This window comes from Carlito syrichta, unplaced genomic scaffold (genome assembly GCF_000164805.1).
Source record: "Carlito syrichta isolate Samal-C Ts95f unplaced genomic scaffold, Tarsius_syrichta-2.0.1 Scaffold317674, whole genome shotgun sequence".
Classification (NCBI taxonomy): Eukaryota; Metazoa; Chordata; class Mammalia; order Primates; family Tarsiidae; genus Carlito; species Carlito syrichta.
The window spans coordinates 148,850-173,480 of record NW_007261770.1 but is presented as its reverse complement, the minus strand read 5'-3'; the positions used below and the strand labels follow the sequence as shown (position 1 = coordinate 173,480).

Genomic DNA, 24,631 nt, shown 5'->3' with positions numbered 1-24,631 from the left:
AAATTTACCAGGCATAGTGGCACACACCTGTAGTCCCAGCTTCTCCAGAAACTGAGGCAGAAGGATCATCTGAGCCCAGGCAGTCAAGGCAGCGGTGAGCCGTGATCACGCCACTGCACTCCAGCCAGGGCAACAGAGTGAGACTCTGACTCAAAAAATAAAAAATAAAATAAAGTAAAACAAAATAAAATACATATTTTAAAGATAGTGTATACAAACACTAACTAGCCTTCTAGAAACTAGAAAGAGCTCATGTATACATAAAGACAAAGAAGTAGAAATAAAGTGAGGTGGACACATGGAGAGGGAGCATGAAAAAATAAATAAAAGGTAGTTTTGGTAAAAAGAAGTACATGTGTGTGCTTGCAGAGTAAAGGAAAGGCCCAGAGACCAAAAGCCTGGATTATTCTCTTGTACTATCTGCCCCATATTTCTTTCCACGTCTGAATGGTTCTGGTCATCCTATAATAGTATCCTATGTCAATTATGCAACAGCATAATTCATAAAATAGTATATATAATCCAAAGTGTTCAAAATTCTTTTCTTTTTTTTTTTTTTTTTTTTGAGTTAGAGTCTCACTCCATCACCCAGGCTGGAGTGCAGTGGCACACTCACAGCCACCCCAAGATTGACCTGCTGGGCTCCGGCCATCCTTCCGCCTCAGCCTTCCAAAGAGCCAGAACTACAGGTGCGCACTACCACCCCTGGCTAATTTTTTTTTTTTTTTGGTAGAGATGAGGTCTTGCCAAGTTGCCCGGGCTGGTCTCGATCCCACAGGCTCAGGCAATCCACTCACCACAGCCTCCCAAAGTGCTGGGATTACAGGCTGAGCCACTGAGTCCGGCCAAAAATTATTTTCATTTTAACAAAATACATTTAAAATAATTGTTAGTCGGTACGCTGTAATTGTACACATTTATGGGTACAATTTGACCATTTCAATACATGCACATGTTGTATACTGAACAAATGAGAGTAGTTGGCATATTCGTCACCTCATGCATTTTTCATTTCCTTGTGGTAAGAACATTTTAAAGGCCTCTCTTCTGGTTATTTTGTAATGTACAATATCTTACTGTTAACCAGAGTCACCCTTCTGTGCAGTAGAACACCAGAACTTATTCCTCCTGTCTTCCTGTAACACTGTAGCCATTGATAACTCTCTTTCCCTCACCCTCTCCCACTCTCCTCTCCAGTCTCTGATAACCACTGTTCTACTCTCTGCTTCTATGATAGCAACTTTTTTTTTAAAGATTCCACATGAGTGGGGCCATGGAGTGTTTGCCTTTCAGTGTCTGGCTTATTTCACTTAACATAATATCCACAAGTTCATTCATGTTGTCACAAATGACAGTAGTTCTCTTTTTTATGGCTCTGTTTATACAACATACACTTTATATATTATATGACATCAACATTGTGTTTTTACACCACGTTGTCTTTATCTATTTCTCTGTTGCTGGACACTTACGTTGATGCCATATCTTGGCTGTTGTAATTAGCATTTCAGTAAACATGGGAGTGCAGTTAGGTCTTCAACATACTGAGTTCATTTCCTTTGAGTATCTGCCCAGTAGCAGATTGTTGGATCATATGGTAGTTTTATTTTTAATTTTTAAAGAACCTCCATTACTGTTTCCAATAATGACTGTAATAATTTATGTTCCTATCAACAGTGAGTAAGCATTCCTTCTTCTTTGCATCCTCACCAACTCTTGTTTTCATTTGTCTTTTTAATAATAGCCGTTCTGACCGGTGTGAGGTAGTATCTCACTGTGATTTTGCTTTGCACTTCCCTGATGATTAATAATGTTAAACATTTTTTCATACTCCTGTTGGTCATATGTATGCCTTCTTTTGAGAAGTGTTTAGGTCTAAAGTCTTTTGCCCACTGTTTAATCAGGTTATCTGGTTTTTTGTTGTTAAGTGTCTTGTATATTCTGGGTATTAACCCTTGTCAGACGCACAGTTTGCAAACATTTTCTCCCATTCCATAGATTGTCTTCCATAGAAAATCTGTTGTTTTCTTTGCTGTACAAAAACTTTTCCATTTGATGTAATCCCATTTGTCTATTTTTGCTTTTGTTGCCTGAGTTTTTAAAGTCTTATTTTTAAAATCCTTGCACAGCCCAATGTGGTGAAGTGTTTCGTCTGTGTTTTCTTCTATCAGTGTCATAGTGTCAAGTCTTACATTTACGTCTTTAATTCATTTGAGTTGAGTTTTTTATATGATGTACAGAAGTGTAATCTCATTCTTCTGCATGTGGATATCTAATTTTCCCAACACTATTTATTGAAAAGACTGTCTTTCTCCGATGTGTGTTCTTGGTACCTTTGCTAAAAATCAGTTGTCTACAGATGAATGAATTTATGTCTGAGCTCTCTATTCTGTTCCACTGGGCTATGTGTCTATTTTCATGCCAGCACCTTGCTGTTTTGGCTACTACAGTTTTATAGTATATTTTGAAAGCAGATAGTGTGATACCTTCCACTGTGTTCTTTTTTATCAGGTTTTTTTTTTTTTTGCTATTCAGGATCTTTCGGGTTTCCATATGAATTTTTTTGGTTGTTGTTTCTATGTCTATAATGAGCATCATGGTATTTTGATAGAGATTGCATTAAACCTGGAGAGCATTTGGGTAGTGTGGCCATTTTAACAATATTAATTCTTCCAATCCATGAACACAGGCTATCTTTCCATTTATTTATGTCTTCTTCATTCTTTTTCAATATTTTGTAGTTTTTAGTACTGAGATCTTCCACCTTTTTGGTTAAGTTTATTCCTATGTATTATAAATTATTTTTAAACTAAGTTTCTGTTGACCATGACGGCAGGCAATATCCATGTTTAGTAAATCACTGAACATGATTCAGCTGTGACTATTCTGCCGTTTTTAATTTTTACCACTTTATGGCATCATTCAAAATGATGCCTAACAGACTCAGTTCCATTTTCCTCAAGGATATATAAGATTTATGAATGTGACAGATAATTGCTTTAGTGGAAGTGATTGGGGCCATTTATAGCTTGTGCTATAAAAAAAGGCATTTTTATTTCTAGAAAAATAAATATTTCACCCAAGAGTTTGCAAGCTCAATGGAAACTTTTTATTTATCTAACAATTGTTGATTTGTGGTCTGGCAGGAAGACACTTCCAGCAAATTGAATGGTTCCCTGTAAAGAAAAGCTCAGTTTATATTCTTAGCCTGATAAGTGCTTGCCAAGAACAAAGCTAATGACATCCATTGAATCTCTGACTTGACCATTTTTGTAATGCATGAACAGTGGAGATTATTACTAAGAACAGCTCTGTGGTTTGCTTAGCTTCCAACCTTTCCTCCTTAATTACTGTTTTATTAAACCTCAAAAAGAACTCTCAATCAGAGGTCGTTCCCATTCATTTATAGATTTGTTGGATGTTCCAAGGCTTAGCCAAACTCACCTACAATAGGCAGCAAATACACTTGGTTCTAAATCTGACCAATGCTCAGTAGAACTTTATTTTTATGCCTCTACAAGGCTTCCCTTTTAGCTCCTCTTTTTCTTTTTTTTTTTTGAGTTGGAGTCTCAGTCTGTCGCCCAGACTGGAGTGCAGTGGCTGCTCCCGGCCACCGCAGCCTCGACCTGCTGGTCTCCGGCGATCCTTTCGCCTCAGCCTTCCAAGTAGCTGGAACTATAGGCGTGTGCTACCACGCCCGGTTGATTTTTTGATTTATTGTAGAGATGAGGTCTCTCCAAGTTGCCCAGGCGGGTCTCGAACCCGCGGGCTCAGACCATCCACTCACCTCAGCCTCACAAAGGCGCGGGATTACAGGCTGAGCCACTGAGCCCGGCTAGCTCCTCTTTTTCATGTGCACCTTCAGATGGTTCCTCATTTCCTCACATTTATGAACCAAATTGCTCTTGGAATCCACTCATATCTCCTTTGAGCAAACTGTGTGGACATAAGCTGAGGTGAGGATGTGACATTCATCTCTGTAAATAAGGGATTCTGGCTTTTACATCCACAATTTCACTGACATCAGAACAGACACTCTAGGGACCGTCTTCTATGTCGGATCCCTGTAGGAAGGTGTAAGGGCTTAGTTTGATAAGGAAATAGGCCTTCCTAAGGTGTATAGCACATTTGGCTGTTCAGGAAATATTTGTTTTTATTTATTTTACTAACTTATTTCTAATGCCAATCAAGTACAAATCTGTATGATTGGAGTGACATGATCAATTTAAAGACCATAAATATTAAGGTCCAAGTAACACTTGGCGGCTCACCCTTGATACCAATAAATCAAAGGAGCAGGGAACTGGTAAGAAGAAGTTTATTTCTGAGTTCGAATCCAGGGAGCAGAGCTGGACTCGAGGTCTTTCTAAAATGGTTCTGCTCACCCTCCAGAGTTTTACAGTTCACTTTTAAAAGTCCAGAGTTATTAGTACCTATACATTATCCATGTGACTAACTAGCAAAGATTGTATGGAACTTAAGTTTCAGCTGCATTTAACAATAGTGACCTTTTTTCAGTCCAGATTTCCAGGTGCCAGGTATCAGAAGTATCTCAGCTTTTATCAGTAGGGCCCAGCAGAAGCGTGAATCATGCTTGCCATAGAGTAAAGGGGGTTTATAAGGCCTAAGACATCATGCATTATGCAAAAGTTATATAAATTACAAAACTTATGATTGCATTGACACAAAAGTTATACAAATCACAAGGCTTATGATTACATTGATACTATATTACTCAAACTTATGACCACTCAGAAAAAGGGAGTAAATGGGGATTTGCTTCTTTTCAGTTGACTGGGCATAGTCTACAGGGAAGTCAAGAATCTCCTGAAACTACTTACAGAGAATGCAAAGGAGATAGAGGGACTCTCAGGAATGTTGTTCAAGAATGTAGGGGAGCACTTGAACTCTTGCCATGTCCTCACCTAGGGGCTGTGGCAATATGAACAGATATCATCAGGTTTCTGTATCATAAGGACACTAGACTGTGAACAAAAAGTTAAATATATGAGGCCCGGGGCAGTGGTTCACACCTTAAATTTCAGCACCTTGAGAGGCCAAGGTGAGAGGATTGCCTGAACTCAGGAGTTCAAAACCAGCCTGGTCAACGTGGAGAGATCCCGTGTCCACACTAAAAAATTTTTTAAATTAGCCCGACATAGTGACACATGCCTGTAGTCCCAGCTACTTGGAAAACTGAGGCAGAAGGATCGCCTGAGCCCTTCAGGTCAAGGATGCAGTGGCTGAGATCGTGCCACTGCACTACAGCCTGGGTGACAGAGTAAGACTCCGATTCAAAAAATGATAATAATGTAAATAAGTACATATATTATAGAAATGTACGGCATTTTAAAAAAGATTTCTCTAGAAAAAGACTCTCAAATTTAAAGATTACTTCACAGCATGGCTGCACACACAGTATTTTGTGGAAGAAGCTCTACAAAGCAGAGCTAAGGATCCAAAAGCCTGATTGCAGGTATTGGCTCTGTTGCCATCTGAAAGAATCTATGGCTTTAGACTATAATATTCCTAGAAATTTGTAAGCCATTATCTACATAGTTGCAAAGCAAGGTAATGAAAGCAGTGCATTTACAAACTCTATATAGGTTAAATTATTAGCAGTGTTCATTCTATTCTTCTTTAAATCTATACTTAGGTCAGTTTTTCTCCAGGAAGCTGTCGGTCATTCAACAGGTATATATCCAGCCCCTGTTCATTGCCAGAACCCTGCTGGTTGCTGGCAACTCCAAGATGAAAAGACATAAGCAATCAGCTCCAAACCTGGACAATTAACTGCAGGAATGTGAGAAGTACACAAAGGAGAGAGTGTAAGAGTAGCAGAGATGAACCGTTGTGCAGGGAAGCTTCATCGAAGAGCGGTGTTCAAACAGGGCCTTGGAGGATGAATAGGAGTTTTCTGAGCTGTGAAACAGCACCGTTAACTTGGTATCACTGACCGGCGGGTTGCAAAGATAGTAAGAGAGGAAAGACATGATGGAGAGGGAGAAGGGATCTGGCACATGGAGGGCTTTGAATACTTTTTCATGGATTTGCTAGTTCTGTGACCTCAAGTGAGGATTTGTTAAGCATGCCTGGTCCCTCTCTTCGAGGCTTTTGTCATGATTGGATTTTCACATAAGATGATGGATAAAAAAGGACTTGACAGTACACAGTCAGAGTTAGGACTGCCAGGGCACTTGCGTACCTAAACAGTGTGTGCCTTCTAGAGAAGCTATCCTCCACACATGTACTCAGGCCTCCAAAGAGCTTAAAGCTCACAGTTAATATGTCAAGTTACACTGACTTATGCTGAGTAAGATTATCATTTGTTCAAACTGGGACATAATAAGTTAAATATATTTTCTTTTTTCTTTTTTTTTTAACTTTTTTCCATTTGTTTCCTTCTCTCTTTTTCCTGGTTTCTTTTTCCCCTTTTCTCTTCTTTTTTCCTTTTGTTTTCCTCACGGTGTAACAAGATTCAAGGGTGGTACGTCTCACACATGCATGTGACCCAATCATCACATGTATGAACCTCAAAAGGATCTAAATGTGTTTTCTCTATTGCTGTGACGATGTCACATGCTAAGGGGGGAACAGAAAGAAGCATAAAAGTTAGACTTGGGCCAGGCATGGTGGCTCATGCCTGTAATCCCAGCACTTTGGAAGGCCAAGGCCAGAGAATCACTTGAACCCGGGAGTTCGAGACCAGCCTGGGCAACATAGCAAGACCTTGTCTCTACAAAAAATACAAAAATTAGCTGGGTGTGGTGGCACTTGCCTGTAGTCCCAACCACTCGGGAGCCTGAGATGGGAGGGTCACGTGAGTCAAGGAGGTCAAGGCTGCAGTGAGCCATGATTGTGCCACTGCACACTCCAGTCTGGGTGACGGAGCGAAACCTTGTCTCAAAAAGAGTCAGACCCGAGAAGGACTCAGAAAGATTATGACTCAATCCCCTCCTCTGAGAAGTGAAGAAACGATGCCCTGAGAAGCAAGTAATTCACCCAGGGCCACACTTCTAGTTAGTGGAGTTACCGAGACTCCAATCCAGGTCTACTCACAGAGTTCAGTTCTCTTCCCAAGACATGCTGACCCTGCTCTATATGTCAGGCAGAAATTGCTGACATTCACCCATTTTTGACCTGAAGGCAACAACAATTCCCTCCAGCTCGTTCTATTAGAAGGACTCGCCCTGCTGGCCAGCCTCCTGTCCAAAGTCTATACAATTATCCAGTGGAGAGGCATTCTCCTCCCGTTCAGAACCTGAAAACTCAGGTTGAGAAAAATTCAAAGTTTTTTTAAAACTTCCACATCCATCCTCATTCTTGATCCTTATAACAATCTCAACACAGAAGGAAAGAATCGTTGAAAGAACAAAAGCCAGATGCCACCAAATACATATTTTGTAAGTGAACGTAAATTATTCCACACAGTAATCAAAAGAGTAACTAGTGATGCACTTGGCTGTGACACTCGCCTCAGCAGCCAGGCCTCTCTGTGATCCTGGTGACCAGGTCCCCTCCTGTTCCCTCAACTCCCTCTTCAGTCTAGTGGGCTGTACTGGAATAGGCTGCCCCTGTGTCCTCTCACTCCTGATACATCAAGACTGTCGTGGACAAGACATTCAACTGCTGGAATTCTAAGGACACAGCAAACCCTTGTGATCCTGGCCCTAAGCACGGAAATCAAATAGTCTTCACCTCCAACGGGGTAGGAAAAAGAAATAGTGAGATAAAAACAGAAAAAAAGGATTCTCTAGTTCACCGCATACAAAAGTACCCAGATTGTACACTAGACTGTATCCAAAAATGAGCATTATTATTATTAGAGTCAGAGTCTCACTCTGTCGCCCAGGCTGGAGTGCAGTGGCACGATCACAGCTACTGCAGTCCTGACCTACTGGACTCAGGCGATCCTTCCACCTCAGCCTTCCAACTAGCTGAAATCACAGACTTGCACCATCCTGCCCAGTTAATTTTTTTATTTCTTGTAGAGACAAGGTTTTACCAAGTTGCCCAGGCTGGTCTTGAACTCCTGGACTCAGGCAATCCTCTCGCCTCTGCCTCCCAAAGTGTTGGGATTAAAGGCGTGAGCCACCACACTGGCTAGCATAATTATTTTTTATCTCTAAATAGGAAATTGCTATATTATATTATACTATATTATATTTTCTAGAAGGACAAGTCTGTTCAACAACCTCCTTAAATCCTGTACACTCCTGAGAAGGAGAAAGATATTATGTTTTCTGCCTTCCAGTTAAGCCAGATGGAGCCCCAGCTGCCAAATGGAGATGCCCATGTGATCATGCAATTGATGTGTTTCTACTTTCCTACTAATTGAAAATTCTACTGATCTTTTTTTTTTTAATTGTTGCTTTAAGACTGCTTTGGGCAGTTTTATTTTGTGTCCAAAGTGGTGTATGGTGCCCTGTTGAGGCATACAAAAGAATCTAAGAAAAGCACGTGGTCTTTTTTTTTTACACTGTTTCCACTGTGTTTATATTGAAGAACTCTATTTTTTTTTTTTTTCGAGTCAGAGTCTCACTCTGTCGCCCAGGTTAGAGTGCAGTGGCACACTCACGGCCACCACTACAGCCTCAAACTGCTGGGCTCAGGCGATCCTTCCGCCTCAGCCTTCCAAGTAGCTAGAACTACAAGCATGCACCGTCACGCCCGGCTAATTTTTCTTGATTTATTATAGAGATGAAGTCTTGCTATGTTGCCTAGGCTGGTTCGAACCTGTGGGCAATCCTCTCACCTCAGCCTCCCAAATTGCTGGGATTATAGGCGTGAGCCACCACACCTGGCCAAAGAACTCTATTTTAAAGAAGGAGAAAAAGGGCACAGAAAACTTGTATTGCTACACGTACCACTACATGTTGGGTTTTTATTCTCAAAAATGGAGAGCCAAATAGATCAACAAGACGGTTTGGGGACATATTCAAAAAGAATATACCAAACGCCTCTTGTTAGATGGAATTAGAGCTGGAAGCCGTGACACCTGTCCCTGCTACTGCCCTGGCTCACCCATCATGTGAGCACAAAGATCTCTCCCTCTGCCACCTACCACACATTTCCAAAGACTGCAGAATTGGACTTAGGAGTTCTGACTGGTAAATAGCATCTCTGCAGCTTAGGAGAATACAACTAGAGAAAGGAATTCAGGTATTTCATCACTAAGCTACACTTGATGGGTTTTTTTCCCCCTCTTTTCTGAAAAAGCCTGATGTATGGTTGCACAAAAGAACCTATTGTTCCTCACGAAGAGACTAGACATGAGCATGTAATGTTAGAGACTCCAAAAAGAGGGTCAAGCTCCGGGACATGGACGATTGCACCCTGAAGCCTTGAGCGAGGAGGACCGGGGCAGGCCTGTGAAACAGTTTGAATCGAAGTGAGTTCAGCAAAAGCCTGAAAAATGGGACCGGACAAGCAAATGGAATAACATCCTTGCTCAGGAAGGGAATGTGGCCTATTTCACCAAAGGAGACACATTTTTGAAATTGATACTTACAGATCCAGAAACATGGGAGACAGCCAGGGGGAGAAATTAGAGACCTAGCTATTGGCAATTTGACGTTTTCTCTTTCCTAATTTGCGAATTCTTCTATCTTAAGTTACTTTCTTTTCCCTAAATTTATAGCTCTATTGAAGAAAAAAGATCACTCTGTTTATAATCTGTGGACATGCAATTACAACTGTGCATGTCAAGTCACAATTCAGAGTAACACCTTTTCTCACAGTAAGGCACCGTGAAGCATTTTCCAAATGACTATGATATTAACTGACACTCTGTGACAATTGTTAGTTATAATTTCCAAATGCATGATGAGGTGCTTATGGAATTCAAATCATTTTAAAACTATATTATAGTGTGAGCAGTAGAAGCTAAATGCTTACAAAAATCAAGCTACTTGAAAATGTTCATGGAGTATTAGAAAACATAAGCATATATAATGTTACATTTTCCTTTTCATTATTAGGCATTTAAGATAGAATATTCTATCAACTAAATTGTTTTTTCAAGTTCAAGTCACAAACCTTGAACATTTGATAACAGCTGCCACTTTATCATTTGGCATTTGCTTTTCACTATTTAGGAGTCACACTTTTTAAATGTATTTTCAAAATTTTCTTTAATGGTATATAATCCCTTTTTTAAGTTTTAGGTTTTTATTTTTTAAATTATTGAATTTTAAAAGAAAAGATTATATCAGTAAATAAGTTACATCAAAATTAAGTATTCCTGAATACAGTATTTGGACAAAATGCTTGATGTATTTTTTAACCTCATGGGAGATAATTGTGAAAACATAAGTGCCATTATGCCTTTCACATTTTGAAAGGTTAGAAATTCTTCAGTTGGGTGTTTTTCTCAGTCATGACTTAAATAGTCACTTTTTAAAGCCATTCCTATTTCATAAATTACCTTTCTACTTATTTCACCTTACTCTGATCATTTCCTCATCCTGGCTGCTCCTGACAAAGCCTGTTCACCAACCCCTGTCTCTTTCATCTTGATCACCTCTCCTTTTTCTTTTTCTCTTTTTTTTATTGTTGGCAGACTGCACAATGCTCAGCCCAGGGCTTGGCACATAACGGGCACTTGACGTGTGTTGGTCCCTCTTTGCCCCCATCTCCCATTATGAGGTTGTATGATTTCCTCAGAGTTTGTTTTCCTTTTCTCTTTCTTTCTTTCTCTCTCTCTCTTTTTTTTTTTTAGAACATTAGGACATCTGTTTTATTCTCTGTATTTTTGAAACAAATTATTCCCCTATCTTGTGAAGAAAATAAAGAAATGAAGAATGATTGCTTAAGTTATAAAGATACTTGCCCTGCACTCCCCTACATATAAGGTTTCCTGCACATACAGTGCCTTGTTTGTACCTAGTTTACTCTCACTTTACAAATGAGGGAACAAAAATGGAGACAATACAGGTAATGTAGGAAAGGACAGAACCTCAGGTCTTCCCATTTAAACCTGACAATCTGATGTTTCTACTTAAAATTGTTGCCTGGGTGGTAAACCAAACCCCACTAAGTGGTTCTTCTCCCTGACTTGTACACTCTGCTTTCCCCACAGGAAAAAATAGTTTCAATGCACTTGATATTATAGCCTTATACTTTTTCTCAGATTAATTTAGACAATGTTCAGGCTACCTTCTGAATTCAATAGGGAGTGTTTGATTATCTACACCAAATTCAAATCTAAAATGTTTCATCATTCTCCCAAAACACAGAAGTATGAGATGTGAAGATTTTTTATAAGAGATTTAGTAAAATCCTTTTATTTCACCTACACCAGTAGTTCTTGACCAGTGGTAATTTTCCCCCTGGGGAACATTTGACAATGTCTGAATTTATTATTTATTGTCACAGTTGGAGGTGTGGTTAAAGCAGGGAGGGAATGTTGTTGGTATCTAGTAGGTAAAGGCCAGGGAACTTACTGAGCATCCTATAATGCACAGGACAACCCTCATAAAACTATCCAGCCAATGTCAATTGTAATGAGATTGAAAACCAAATACAAGAATATAACAGATGTGCAGCTATGACAATTTGAGTTAGCAAATAACAAAGTGACATCCCTTAATACAAAAATCATTCTTATGACCGAAACCATTCTTTTTTATTTTTAGGTGATAATTTTACACTGGTTTTCTACATTGTGATCAAGCTAATTCAAATTAATTCTTCTTATTTTCTATTCTATAACTGATTTTTCCTTCTGGCTTCCAAACACAACTGTTCTGAAAATTTAGTTCTTGGTTCTCTTTTCTATAGTTTCTCCCTCATTGAAGTACATAGTGTCAGCCACAAAAAGCCCTTGACTCCATAAATTGAACTTTCATACAAACCAGAATCTGCACTTTTATTTATTATGCATTCAACTACCTCTCACACACGGAATGCAATAGTTAATGCATCATCTGGCTGACTGCCTGCTGCTGGATCTGAGGGAAGTTGAGGGTTCCCAACTGAAGCATGTCAGGGTACAGCTAAGGCCCAGGCAATGGTCTCCCTGGCCCCCATCTGGAGGGACCACAGTACCCCACATCCCCTTAGAATTCTCTTGACTTCAGAAGCCAAGGATCCTGTAACCGACACACTTCCACATGGATCTCCATCTGAGCAAGAATTCCCTGGCCCAGCCTAGCCTCTCCCTTTCTGTTACTCTACTTCCTTTGCCTTCTCTCCCTTCCCTTCAGCAAGTGATGCTGCAGAGTCAAGAAGAGCCTCAGTCAGAGAAGACGTGAGGAGGCAGGTGCCTAGTGGAAACCAAACTCTTTCCTCCACCTTGCTTCTGGCTTGGAGTTTCAAAGTCCAGGGATAACCTTACTCCTGAATTGGAGTTTCAAAGTCCAGGGATGGCTGGCTGTCACCAGGGCTCAATTAACAGGTCTGGGAGACGGTGGTAAAGGGTGATGACTGAATCAGCTTGTTCAGGGCCCCAAGGTGTCTGATGTCAGATGCTTGGCCAGGGTTCTACTAGCTGTAAATGTTCTTACCCACTTCTGCGGTTGCCAAGATCCTTGGAGAGGCAGTGCCTGATAAAATACAAAAATTGTACAATACAGAGGGTGCCAAAAAAATGCATATACATTTTAAGTATGGCATTCGCTCAAAAGATGGCATTAATCAAATGAATGATAGCATCATCATACAAGGGGCAGGACAGTGAAAGAAAATGGCAGAAGCATGGTTGAACAAATGTCATACTACATATTGCTACCATGTAATTCAACACCAAAAAGTAATACATAGATAACATCTCTTAAAATGTGTATACATTTTTGGACACCCCGTATATATTTAGATCTCTACTGTTTAAACTTTCAGAAATTTGACTTTAAAACTCTCTCTCAGAAACTTCCTGAATCATAATTACTCCCAAATTTACATTTCTTGCCTTTGCCTGTCCCCCAAAACTTAGCTTTGTAGTTTGACTTCCAAGTAATTATCAGATATGTAAATTAGCAAATAAATGATTCTCTGTACCATTTATTACAATAAATACTTTATTGTAAAGTATTTACTTTGAATGTGTAAAAGATGTACACATTCAAAAATATTAATGTTTACTTATGTTCTCCTGCCTCTCTGCTAAAGTGTGTGCATTGATATCACTATACCCCTAATGTGCACGGTTTCTTGAGTGCCTACTGCGTGCCAGGCACTTTACTAATCATTGTCACCTTTATTCTCCAGTGCATTCCTAGTCCTTTACAACCTCAACTAAGACAAAAACAAGTTCATTGGTGTATCGATCAAGTTTCTTTGTTACAAATCTACTGAAGTTATTGGTCCAGAAAGAAGTTCACCATGGCAGAGTAGTAAGCTTTAGTAGTATCTCCAGGAGACCAGAGAGACAGAACAACAGGCCATGCAGGTAGAAAAGATGCCAACTCTGTGGACTGCCATTGCTACTAGGCACGGACACCATGGCTTGCACAGCTGCTCCTGGACACTGGACCTCGGTGACCAAAACCCCTGAAAAACCAGATGTTCCACTACAACCCTCACCAAAATATGAACCTCAAGCAGGTGACCTGAAGCCTCAAATTCACACTTGTGAATCAAAATCTGAAGCTCTTGGCAGAGGCCAGATGACGTATTTGGGTCCCAGTTGCAAGAAAGACTGCAAAATGATGTTTTCTGGCTCCTTCCTATAAGTGGTGGGATGAGTCAAATATTTCATACGTGGAAAGGGACTTAAAGGCAGCTGAATAGTCAGAAAACAAAATAATATTAACCAAACGACTGTAATAGACACCACTGGCCTGGAAAAACTCATGCACCTTCTTAAATACTGATTGACAGGCAAGGAATGAAAAAGGCATCAGAAAAAAACTAGAGACTGGGCATGATAGCTCACGCCTGTAATCCCAGCACTTTGAAAGGCCAGGGTGGGAGGACTCCTGGAGCCCAGTAGTTCGAGCCTAGCCCGGGCAACATAGCAAGACCTTGTCTCTACATAAAATACAAAAATTAGCCAGGCACGGTGGCTCGTAGCTATAGTCCCAGCTACTCGGGAGGCCAAGGCAAGAGGATCACTTGAGTTGAAGTTTCAGTGAGCTGTGATTGCACCACGGCACTCCAGCCTGGACAATAAAGCAAGACAGAAGAGAGAAGGGGCAGGGGAGAGAGAGAGAGAAACTAGAGCCCAAGTAGGCAACTGTCATGACATAATATTGATATGTTTTAAAATATGAACATTTTTATTTTGTATCTGTTCTCTCCTCTGCCTGGAATAGTCTTTTCCGAAGTCTCTAATCAGACATCACCCCTTCAGAAAAGCCTTTCCTAACCAGTCTGTATAAAATGGTCTGTTCTGATTCTCGCAATCACACTTTATCCACCCATCCTGATCATTTTTCTTCGTAGCACTCTTCACCACCAATCACCTTATCTGTTACTTACTTATTTGCCCCACTAGAAAGTAAGCTCCAAAAAACAGGAATTCTATTGCTTCTATCACTCTATCCATAACACTTAGAAGAATCAACAGCGTATAATCGGTGCTCAATAGATAGTTAAGGAATAATTGAATGGATGACTTAATTAGTTAATTGTAATTTTCCATCAGTCATCCCTCAGGAACCCAGAATATTACTTAGAGAAGAATCCTGGAGTGCATTAACACATTTTTAAAATTGTAATGCTCAAACTCAAGAAACTGAAAGGACACCTGGAATGTTTTTAGGTGACCAGGATTACTCTGTTTGTGGTAAATGCATTTTCACATTCAGAAAATCTTCCACATTCAGATAGATGTGTTTTCTATGCATAACGTGATAATTTAGATATATGAAGTATGATCAGTAATTGCCTCTTTAATGCTCCACTCTTCGTGGATCACAGGTTAACATGAAGGATTTCCTTTCATGGTCGGGTGCAGTGGCTCACACCTATAATCCCAGCACTTTGGGAGGTTGGGGCAGGAGGATCACTTGAGCTCCGGAGTTCAAGACCAGCCTGGGTAGCATAGCAAAACCTCATCGCTACAAAAAAAATGATAATAATAAAATAAAATAAAATAAAAACCCTGTAGTCCCAGCTACTCAGGAGGCTGAGGTGGAAGGATTTCAAGAGCCCAGGAAGTCAAAGCTGCATGAGCCGTGATACGTGCCACTACACTTCTGCCTGGGTGACAGAGTGAGACACTGACTCAAAAAAAAAATTCCTTTCCTTAAGTACATGATGATTATATTCACTAAGTCATTTTGGTTAGTAAAACTAGGGAAATATTTAACTTCTTCATTAATCTTGAAATCTGTAGCCAATTTATGTACATAATCAGTTTTATTTGCTCAGCATAGAGGTTAAGGAGACCATAGGTGAGCTGAAGGGTTTCCATAAATTCCCTGGAATTGTATGTAAAATTTGGTAAATATCTGTATTATTGAAGGAAGAGGTTTACTGCCATATTATGCTCCAAAATAGCTGTGATCCCAAAAATGTTAAACTATCCCAGTGTTTAAATGACTAGCTGAACAGAAGGAAAACTGTTTAGACCCAATGAGCATTAGGAAAGTTCTGCTGCATTTACAATTTCTAGTCCAGGTTGATCATAGAAGTCTTGAAGGCCTTTACACTGGATCATAAAGTCGGTAGAAGTATTTGGTGACCAAAAACAAGAGCATTCAGTGGGAATCAGAAGGTAAGAATTTTCATTCACAAGAGATCTCTGAAGAAGTGTATCATAATTGCTGTGGAATTCTTTCATCTATTTAGTGACAAGACTAGAAATGTTTTGAAAACTTTGTGCATAAACTTAAAAAAGAACTCTCTAAAGCACTTAAATTAATAAAAACACTATCTCAGGTTATTATTTGCAGATTATGGCTCTAAGACTCATGATTTTATTCACACTAGGGCTATGCTGCAAATTACATTTATTTCAGGTGACAACTGTTCGATAAAACCGCATGCTCAGAATTTTAATTTTGTTCCTGTGACATGCCATACTTGGAGGCATTACAGAAAAACAAATGATATGCAACTCTTTGGCAACTTTCTTCGTAATGCATAAAATGAGGTCCATGTTTAAAACAGTTTTTGAAAGGAAACAGCTTGTGTTGGAAACAAGGCAAAGAAGGGCATGAGGAATAGTTGTGAATTCATTCTGAATGCCGTTGAAACAGCACATTTTTTCTTTATTTTACTAGATTTAGGGGGTACAAATAGTTTTTGGTCTGGGCTTTAAGTGTACCCACTACCCCTACCTGTGTACATGGGACCCGACAGGTGATTTTTCATCTCTCTACCCTTTCCCTCCCATTTCGAGTCTCCAGTGTCTGCTATACCATTCTCTATGTCTTTGCAGATTCTTAGTTTAGCTCCTACTTAGAAGTGAGAACATGCGGTGTTTGGTTTTCTGTTCTTGAGTTCGTTCACTTAGGATGATGTTCTCCAGTTCCATCTAAGTTGCTGCAAATGACGTGATTTCATTCTTTTGATGACCGAAGAGTATTCCACGGTGTATACAGACCACATTTTCACTATCCACTGATGGGCTAATGGCCATTCAGGTTGGTTTCACATCTTTGCAATCGTGAATTGTGCTGAATCCCAGTACTTTGGGAGGCCCAGGTGGGAGAGTTGCTTAAGCCCAGGAGTTCAAAGTCAGGTTGGGCAACATAGCAAGATCCCTGCCAAAAAAAAAAAAAAGAAAGAAAAATAAGCTGAGTGTGATGGCACGTGCCTGTAGTCCCTACTCAGGAGGCTGAGGCAGAAGGATCACCTGAGCCCAGGAGGTTGAGGCTGTGGTAAGCCATGATCATGCCACTGTGCTCCAGCCTGGACAACAGAGTGAGACCCTGACTTACTTTTTTTTCACAGTTCCAATTAGTGTTCCATCTTAGAACTCGTTCTGTCGTAAACCTTCTCTGCAGGTGTGGGTCAGAGCCTACAGTGTGGCAGAGGTCAAGGTCAACTTTGCCCTTTCCATGTTCCCGGTTCCCCCGTGAACATGCAAGCACAGGTGCATTTTTTATGTAACGACTTCAAAACAGCACATTTTGCTAGAGAATGCTGTGTTATCACATGAATCGAGAACACAGCATGCCCTTGTCTGTCTCCTTGACTCTACTTCCCCTGAGTCTACCTTCTTCTCCCTCCATGTTACAATGAACCTGTCCTCTTCTCCACAGAGGGAATTCTACCCAGCTCTCCAAGTCCAGTCCTCCCAGGAAGCCTTCTGTTGTGCTCATTTTTTTTCTCTTCTCTTTCGTCCACAAGCATTTTGGCCGTGTGTTGTAATTTAGCAGTTTCACACAAGCATGTCTCATTTTCTGGTTGGATTGGAGACTCCTAGAGGTCAATGCCCACACTAGAGAAGTAAAAATTTATAGATATAATCTCTGCTATTTAGAATGACTTCTCTTTAAAGACAGCAGTATAATTACACAATTTTTCTGAATATTTATTTCTTTAGTAAACTGGCATCTGCAATAATAGATCCTTCGAGATTTGAGTATCACGTACCATACAAAGCCAGCCCCAGAATCAAATAACATTATCTTTGACACAAATTCACATTTAATTGGAATAAGCCAACATCTTTAACAGAAGACAAAGAGTGGGCATGTGGGATCAATCTGTAGGATATAACCAAAACACCAGGAGACCGTTTACCTCCGATTTTGGTTGCTTTGTAGATAAAGGGGAAGAGAAAATACCTTAAAGAAAACTCTCTTCTGCTTCTAGCACCACTTAATTATTTTGCCTTTCACAATCAGTCTTTTTTTAAAAAATACCCTATCAATCCATATACAGGAGGTGCCAAAAACATGTATACACATCTTAAGTATGACATTCACTCAAAAGATGGCAGGTAATCAAATGAGTGCTAGCATCACCATGCAACAGTCAAAGAAAATGACAGAACCACAGTTGCGCTAAGGTCATACCTCACATTGCTAGCATAATTTAATTCAACTTTGAAAAGTAATATATAGATAACATCTCTTAAAATGTGTATACTTTTTTTGGCAGCCCCCTATGTATTGCATTTTTTAAGCCGAAGCCTCATTCAACTTTCTTAGATATTTACTTCTCTATTTCTGAGGTTTATCTAATTAAGCAATATCAGTGAATATGACTTTAAGACCTATATAGATGAAATCTACCTTCTTGGATTCATCGGGAATTACAATCGATTTCTCCCAGCCTCTTTCTCTTAACATACTTGGTTTAAACCACCATCTCTTAAATGTCTTGATACACAGAATAGTTCTAATTTGACCCAGGCCATGCTCATCTTTCTCGTTTCCCTAGAAGTGAGCTCTTTAGTCACTGGCCAAGTCAAGGCTCTCTGCAAGACGTGCCCAGCAGCAACTCCGAAAAGGTCCAGCAGCAAGCATGTCTGGCAGAGAGCCTTGACTTGGCCAGTGACTAAAGAGCTCATGCCTGAAGGGGAAAATGCTTTCACATTGACTTATCTTCCTCAAGGGCTAGGCATACTAAAATTACAGCAGAATAAGTCACAACCGTTGGCCGTGGGGCAGACAAAAAGTAGGCGGACTGCAGAGGAATATGAAATGTGACAGGAAGCTGCTTTGAAAATCAAAATGTTGTAATTAAAGTGGAGTTCAAAGTTCTCATACTGGCCAATTTGAAAACGGTCTCTTAATCTGTTGGTATAAATGCAAAGTCACAAGAAGCAGCATAGCCTAGCACTAATCAATTCTATTCTGTTTTTAAACCACGATGATAAGAACCCACCTTTACTGAGCACCTAATTTGCACCAGGCAATTTGTAGCATTGTTTTCTGTGATTCTCACAACATGTTATAAGGCATATCAGACTATTACCACATTTTCAGATGAAGAAACTGAAACTTCATCATTTGCTTATGACCATGTGGCTAATCAGTGGCAGAGCCAGAACCTGGGTCCATCTGACTCTTCTTAATCACTAGACTACAGATTATCTCATTTGGAATATGGGAATGTTTCTGCCTCTAATTGTTGAATCTTTTTTATTGTGCGTGTTCTGAATGGGAGGGTCTGATCTGCAATCGATTGTGCCCATTCCCTTCAGAACTATTTCGGTTGCATTGCTCCATGAGTCGCGGGAGAGGTGGCCCCGAGACAAAGAAAGAGCACTGGTTTAGAAGGCTCCAAAACTGGGGTCTTGGCCCTGGAACTGTGTGTCAAGTTACAAAAGGAAACTAATACTTGCCATACAAGATTTCATCTATTTAAAAAAATGGTTTAAATTAGTTAGGCATGGTAGTATGCACCTGTAGTCCTAGCCAAGCAGTAAGTTGAGGAGGGAGGATCAGTTGAGCCCAGGAGTTCAAGACTGCAGTGAACTATGATCGCACCACTCCACTCCAGCCAGAGAAACAGAGTGAGACCCCATGTCTAAAAAAACAAATGCATTTGAAAATCAACATATGCATTTATCTTGCAGTTATACATCAGTGAATTCCTGGCCTGCTGAATAAGCATGATTTGTGATGTATCAAATTATCATTTTAGTAGTATATCCTTTTCACATTTTTAACATTTATTCAATGGTGGTAGTTGAGAAAAGGATCCTTCTCCTATATGGATCATTCACAGGTCACATAAGTTTTCTGATCACTCTCAGATAAAAACACCTTCTGGTCATATTAAATCAAAAACACAACGTCAACCTGGTCGTTAGAATTTGCAGTCCCGGCCAGGGGCAGTGGCTCATGCCTGTAATCCCAGCACTTTGGGAGGCCCAGGCGGGAGGATTGCTTGAGCTCAGAAGTTCGAAGCCAGGCTGGATAACAGCAAGACCCCGTCTCTACAAAAAATAGAAAAATTAGCCAAGTGTGATGGCACATGGAGGCTGCGGCAGAAGGATCGCCTGAGCCCAGGAGGGCGAGGCTGGGGTGAGCCATGATCGTGCCACTGCACTCCAGCCTAGACAACGGAGTTAGACCCTGAATTTTAAAAAAATATATTTTTTGGCCAGGTGCAAAGTCTGTAATCCCAGCACTTCGGGAGGTTGAGGCAAGAGGATTGCCTGAGCCCAGGGGTTGGAGACCAGCCTGGGCAATACCATGAGACGTCATCTCTGCAACAAATCAAAACATTATCCAGGCATGGTAGCACACACCTGTAGTTCCAGCTACTTGGAAGGCTGAGGTGGAAGGATCGCTGGAGACCAGCAGGTCGACGCTGGGGTGACCGTGAGCGTGCCATAGTACTCTAGCCTGGGCGACAGAGAGAGACTCCGACTCAAAAAAAATTTTTTTTTCACAGTCCCAATCAGGGTTCCATCACAGAACTCGTTCTGTCATAAACCTTCTCTACAGCTGTGGGTCAGAGCCTGCAGTGTGGCGGAGGTCAAGGCCAGCTTGCCCTTCCGTGTTCCTGGGTTCCCCTGGATGACTACCAAGCCTGTGCTCCTCCTGGATTGACCCCAGAGAGGAGAGGAGAGTGACAGAGCACAGTCCAGCATGCAAGGCATTGTTGCCATCTGTTGTTGGGTCCCGGGGTGGCAACTGTTTGCAGGGCACTCTCTTTACTTGGTGTTTCTTGAGTTTTTTTGTTTTTGTTTTGAGTCAGAGTCTCACTTTTTTGCCCAGGCTGAAGTGCAGTGATACCATCATGGCTCATCGCAGCCTCAACCTCCTAGGTTCAGGCAGTCCTCCCATCTCAGCCTCCTGAGTAGCTGGAACTACAAGCACATGCTACTCTTTTCTAATTTTTCTATTTTTTGTCTTGCTATACTGCCCAGGCTGGTCTTGAAGTCCTAGGCTCAAGTGATCCTCCCACCTCAGCGTCTCAAGGCGCTGGGATTACAGGCATTAGCCACCATGCCCAGTTTTCATGAGTTCCTTGAAGATTCCTGCCTCTGGAGCCCCCTCATCTTCTGCTCCTTGTCCCTTCCTGCCTCTGCCACCCATGGGAAACTGTCAGTCAGTTCCCAACCTCCTTCCTAGGGAATCCCACTGCCTCCTTAACTAACCTTATTGGACAGGATGGCCACCTCTGGTCCACACACATGCTTTCCTTGTCCTATTCCTTACAGCTGTGTGATTACTTCCCTGTTCAGCCCTCTTCACTCATTCCTCTACCCTGTTAGACTTTCGGTGGAATGAGTCAGTCGCACAGACCTCCAACTACAGCTCTCCCAGAAGTTCACTGAAGCCCTCTCAGCTGCAGGTGAAGACTGTAGTCCCCATGCCCACACCCCTCCTGGGTGGTAATAGAGATTCCTACTATGGCACCAGCTTTTTCTGAAGTACAGTAAGTCCCCTACATACAAACCTTCAAGTTACAAACATGAATGATGCACATTTGCATTTTTTATGTATTGTTTCTCTCCACCAGGTGTCAGTATAGCCTGTTAAATACATACAGTGCTATTGTGCAGCTATTATAATATTTAGCATTATAATAGGTAGCAGATTGTGTTAGTTGGGTTCCTAGGCTAACTTTATTGGGCTTGAATCGGGCTTACAAATGCACTCTCAGAACGGAGCTCATTTGTATGTTGGTGACTTCCTGTACCTTTTTACAAATTATTCTTTCTGATCCACGTACCGCCCTCACTTGGAAATGCTTGATCTGATTAAGGTGCCCAGTCATTGTGGGGCTGTTTGGTAAACTCCATCTCTGGTGGTCTGACACCCTCACTTCTGGTATCTGCCGTCTATTATATCAGCCCATCAGTCGAAATAGAGTCATAGAGAGCTCTATTTCAACAGTCTATCACAGTGATTATCTGCAGCATTTCCCAGCTGAGGGAGAGACCTCTTGCCACCAGTTCACACACATTTTTCAGTCACAATAAGGGGCCAGGTTGACCATCCACAAAGAGGTCAGTGACCCGGCATGGACAAGAGGAAATCCAAGATAGTGCTTACATCCTTGTCCATTGCCCTCTACTTGGGTAGTTTTGAAACACCCGAGCATGTGAGTTCAATATACCATACTAGGTCCTATAGTAATAACATAAGGAAGCATAACATAGACTTTGCCTTCAAGGAACATCTAGACTAATATGAGAACTAATGGATACACAAATAGTACAAAGGAATAAACCACAGGGCCGAGGAAGAAATGGGAGAAGGTTGAGAGAGAGGACATGAACAAGACAGGGAGGAAGGGATGAAGCCATTGGGTATGAGCTAAATTTAAAACTGATGGCCAGGCACAGGGGCTCATGCCCATCATCCCAGCACTTTGGGAAGCCAAGATGAGGGATTGCTTGAGCCCAGGAGTTTGAGACCAAACAAGGCAACATAGGGAGATTGTGACTCTACCAAAAAAAATTTTTTTAATTGGCCGAGTGCTGTGGTTCAAGCCTGTAATCCCGTGCCTTTGGGAGGCTGAGGTGAGTGGATTGCCTGAGCCCACGGGTTTGAGACCCACCTGGGCAACTTGGCGAGATCTCATCTCTACAGTAAATCAAAAAATTAGCCAGGTGTGGTAGCGCACACCTGTATTTCCAGCTACTTGGAAGGTTGAGACAGAATGATCACCTGAACCCAGCGGGTCGACACTGGGGTGGCCATGAGCATGCCACAGCACTCCAGCTGGGTGACGGAGTAAGACTCCAACTCAAAAAAAAAAAAGGAAATTTGCCAGGCATGGGGGTGCATGCCTGTAGTCTCAGCTACTTGGAAGACTGAGGCAAAAGGATAACCTAAGCCCAGGAGGTCAAGGTTGCAGTGAGCCATGATCATGTCACTGCACTCCAGCCTGGGCGACAGAGTGAGAGATTGACTAGGAAAAAAAAACTGCCAAACTCCAGATTTTTTGAATCCTGGTACATAAGGCAATTTGTGAGTAGCAGGCACCTGGATGTCTCCACATTAAGGAGGAGAAATAGGACTTAAGATGGTGCCCATGATGTTAGAAAAGCAAATAACTTTCTCTTTCTAAAAACAAAAAAGAGAGAGAATATGTTTTAAAACCCCTGGCTGCCTCCGAAGCAAAATGCACATGTTGATCATTGATTTTCCACCAGATCTTCCATCTAACTTCTACTCTGCCCTTATCAATTGCAGAAGGAAATAAGCTCACAAGTCAGCCTTTCCACCTCAACTGGGCTTGGATTTCTCTGGAGAAAGAGTACTACATTGTAGATGAAGACTACACATTCTTAGAAGTGACCCTCGCACGCAGAGGACACCTTGGGGAAACATCCTTGGTTGGTAAGTGACTTTGGATGGGCATTGGTGAAAGGTCATGACACCTAGGCTTAAGATAACCCTCAGAAAGAATAACCCTAGGCTTAAGAATAACCCTAAGAAAGTCAATAACTGATTTAGGGAAACCCCTTAAAAAGTACGTGCGAAACTGTGCTGTGGTTTTTATTCCATGTGAGTTATGGGTTTCAGTATATATTCGTTTGTTTTACCCTTCCCCTGTTTTCCTCCTTATGGGAGGTTGCAATCTTTCTCTTTTTCATTTTATTTCTGAGTTGGGGTTCCATTCTGTCATCCAAACTGGAGTGCAGTGGCAGAATCACAACATCACAACTAACTGCAGCCTCGACCTCCTTGGCTCAGGTGATCCTTCCGCCTCCGCCTCCCAAGTAGCTGGGCCTACAGGTGCACACCACTACCCCTGGCTAATTTTTTTCCTTTTTTTTTTTTCTGAAGAGACAAGGTCTCATTATGTTGCTCAGGCTGGTCTCAAACTTCGGGCTCAAGCAATCCTTCCACCTCAACTTCCAAGTGCTGGGATTACAGGCGTGAGCCACCGCACCCAGTCCATTCTTTCTCTTTTTCATAATTCAAAGGACTTCAGGAAAATTAAGATATTCCATCCTACAATCCTCAAATCATTCAGTTTCCTTCAAAGTTGTTTTTAAGCCAATGTTATTTGTTCTATTTCTTTTGAAAAATTATTTATGAGTACACAATGCATCATTGTGATTAGTTCTAACTATTTCTTTTGATCATATATAATTGTTTTAACCCTGCTATTAGGTGATAAATTCCTTGAGAACATGTGCACTGTCAAATTTCTCTTTGTACTACAAAGACCTAGTGCAGAAATATGTCTCCCTGGAGCAAATACATATGTAATGCCTGCATAATACATCTCATTATCATCGTTAATAATTGACAATAATTGTTCTAATAATGCAATGTATATTCATAACATCTTTAGCCACCAGAACTTTCAGAGACCATTTTGCCTTTATTTTCACAACCTGTTGATAAGACAGATAGGGGTATATTATCTTCAATTTACAAATGAGCATTCTGAGTTTCCCAGACATGCAGGACTCCACTCAGAGTCCAGCCAGCACAACAAAACTGCTGGAGAGAAGCCAGGGGGAAAAATGAGCTGCAGAGAAAACAAGCCATCAGGAAAAGGCAAGCTCTTCCCTAGTCTCCTCTCCAGCCCGAGGTTTCCAGAACAGGACTGTTCTCCTAGGAGAAGAGGTCAGCCAAAAAGCACAATTGTTTCTGGGTGGCCCTCAGCCACAGTCTACACCCCAGGCTGCTTTGTCAACACATGGGGGAACTCATTGCCAGGAACCTCAGTGAAATAAGTTTCCTTTTTCGTACAAGGTCCTGCCTCCACAATTTTTTATCTTGAGGCCTTCTTGTGGGTTTGGGTTGATATGTCAAAAAGTGGTTTCATATTCTGGCTCAAGAAGAAAAAAAAAAGCCCATCTGCCCAGAAC

General features: G+C 41.2%; 1 protein-coding gene across 1 annotated transcript in view; it reads left to right on the top strand.

The window, feature by feature from the left end:
• FREM3 (FRAS1 related extracellular matrix 3) overlaps nucleotides 1–24,631 on the top strand; it is a gene marked incomplete at its 5' end in the record, with an annotated part of 104,418 nt that overhangs the window by 37,392 nt on the left and 42,395 nt on the right. Inside the window, one exon of the mRNA XM_008074784.1 lies at nucleotides 22,998–23,144. Within this exon, the coding sequence (XP_008072975.1) occupies nucleotides 22,998–23,144 (147 nt within the window). The remainder of the gene's footprint in view (nucleotides 1–22,997; nucleotides 23,145–24,631) is intronic.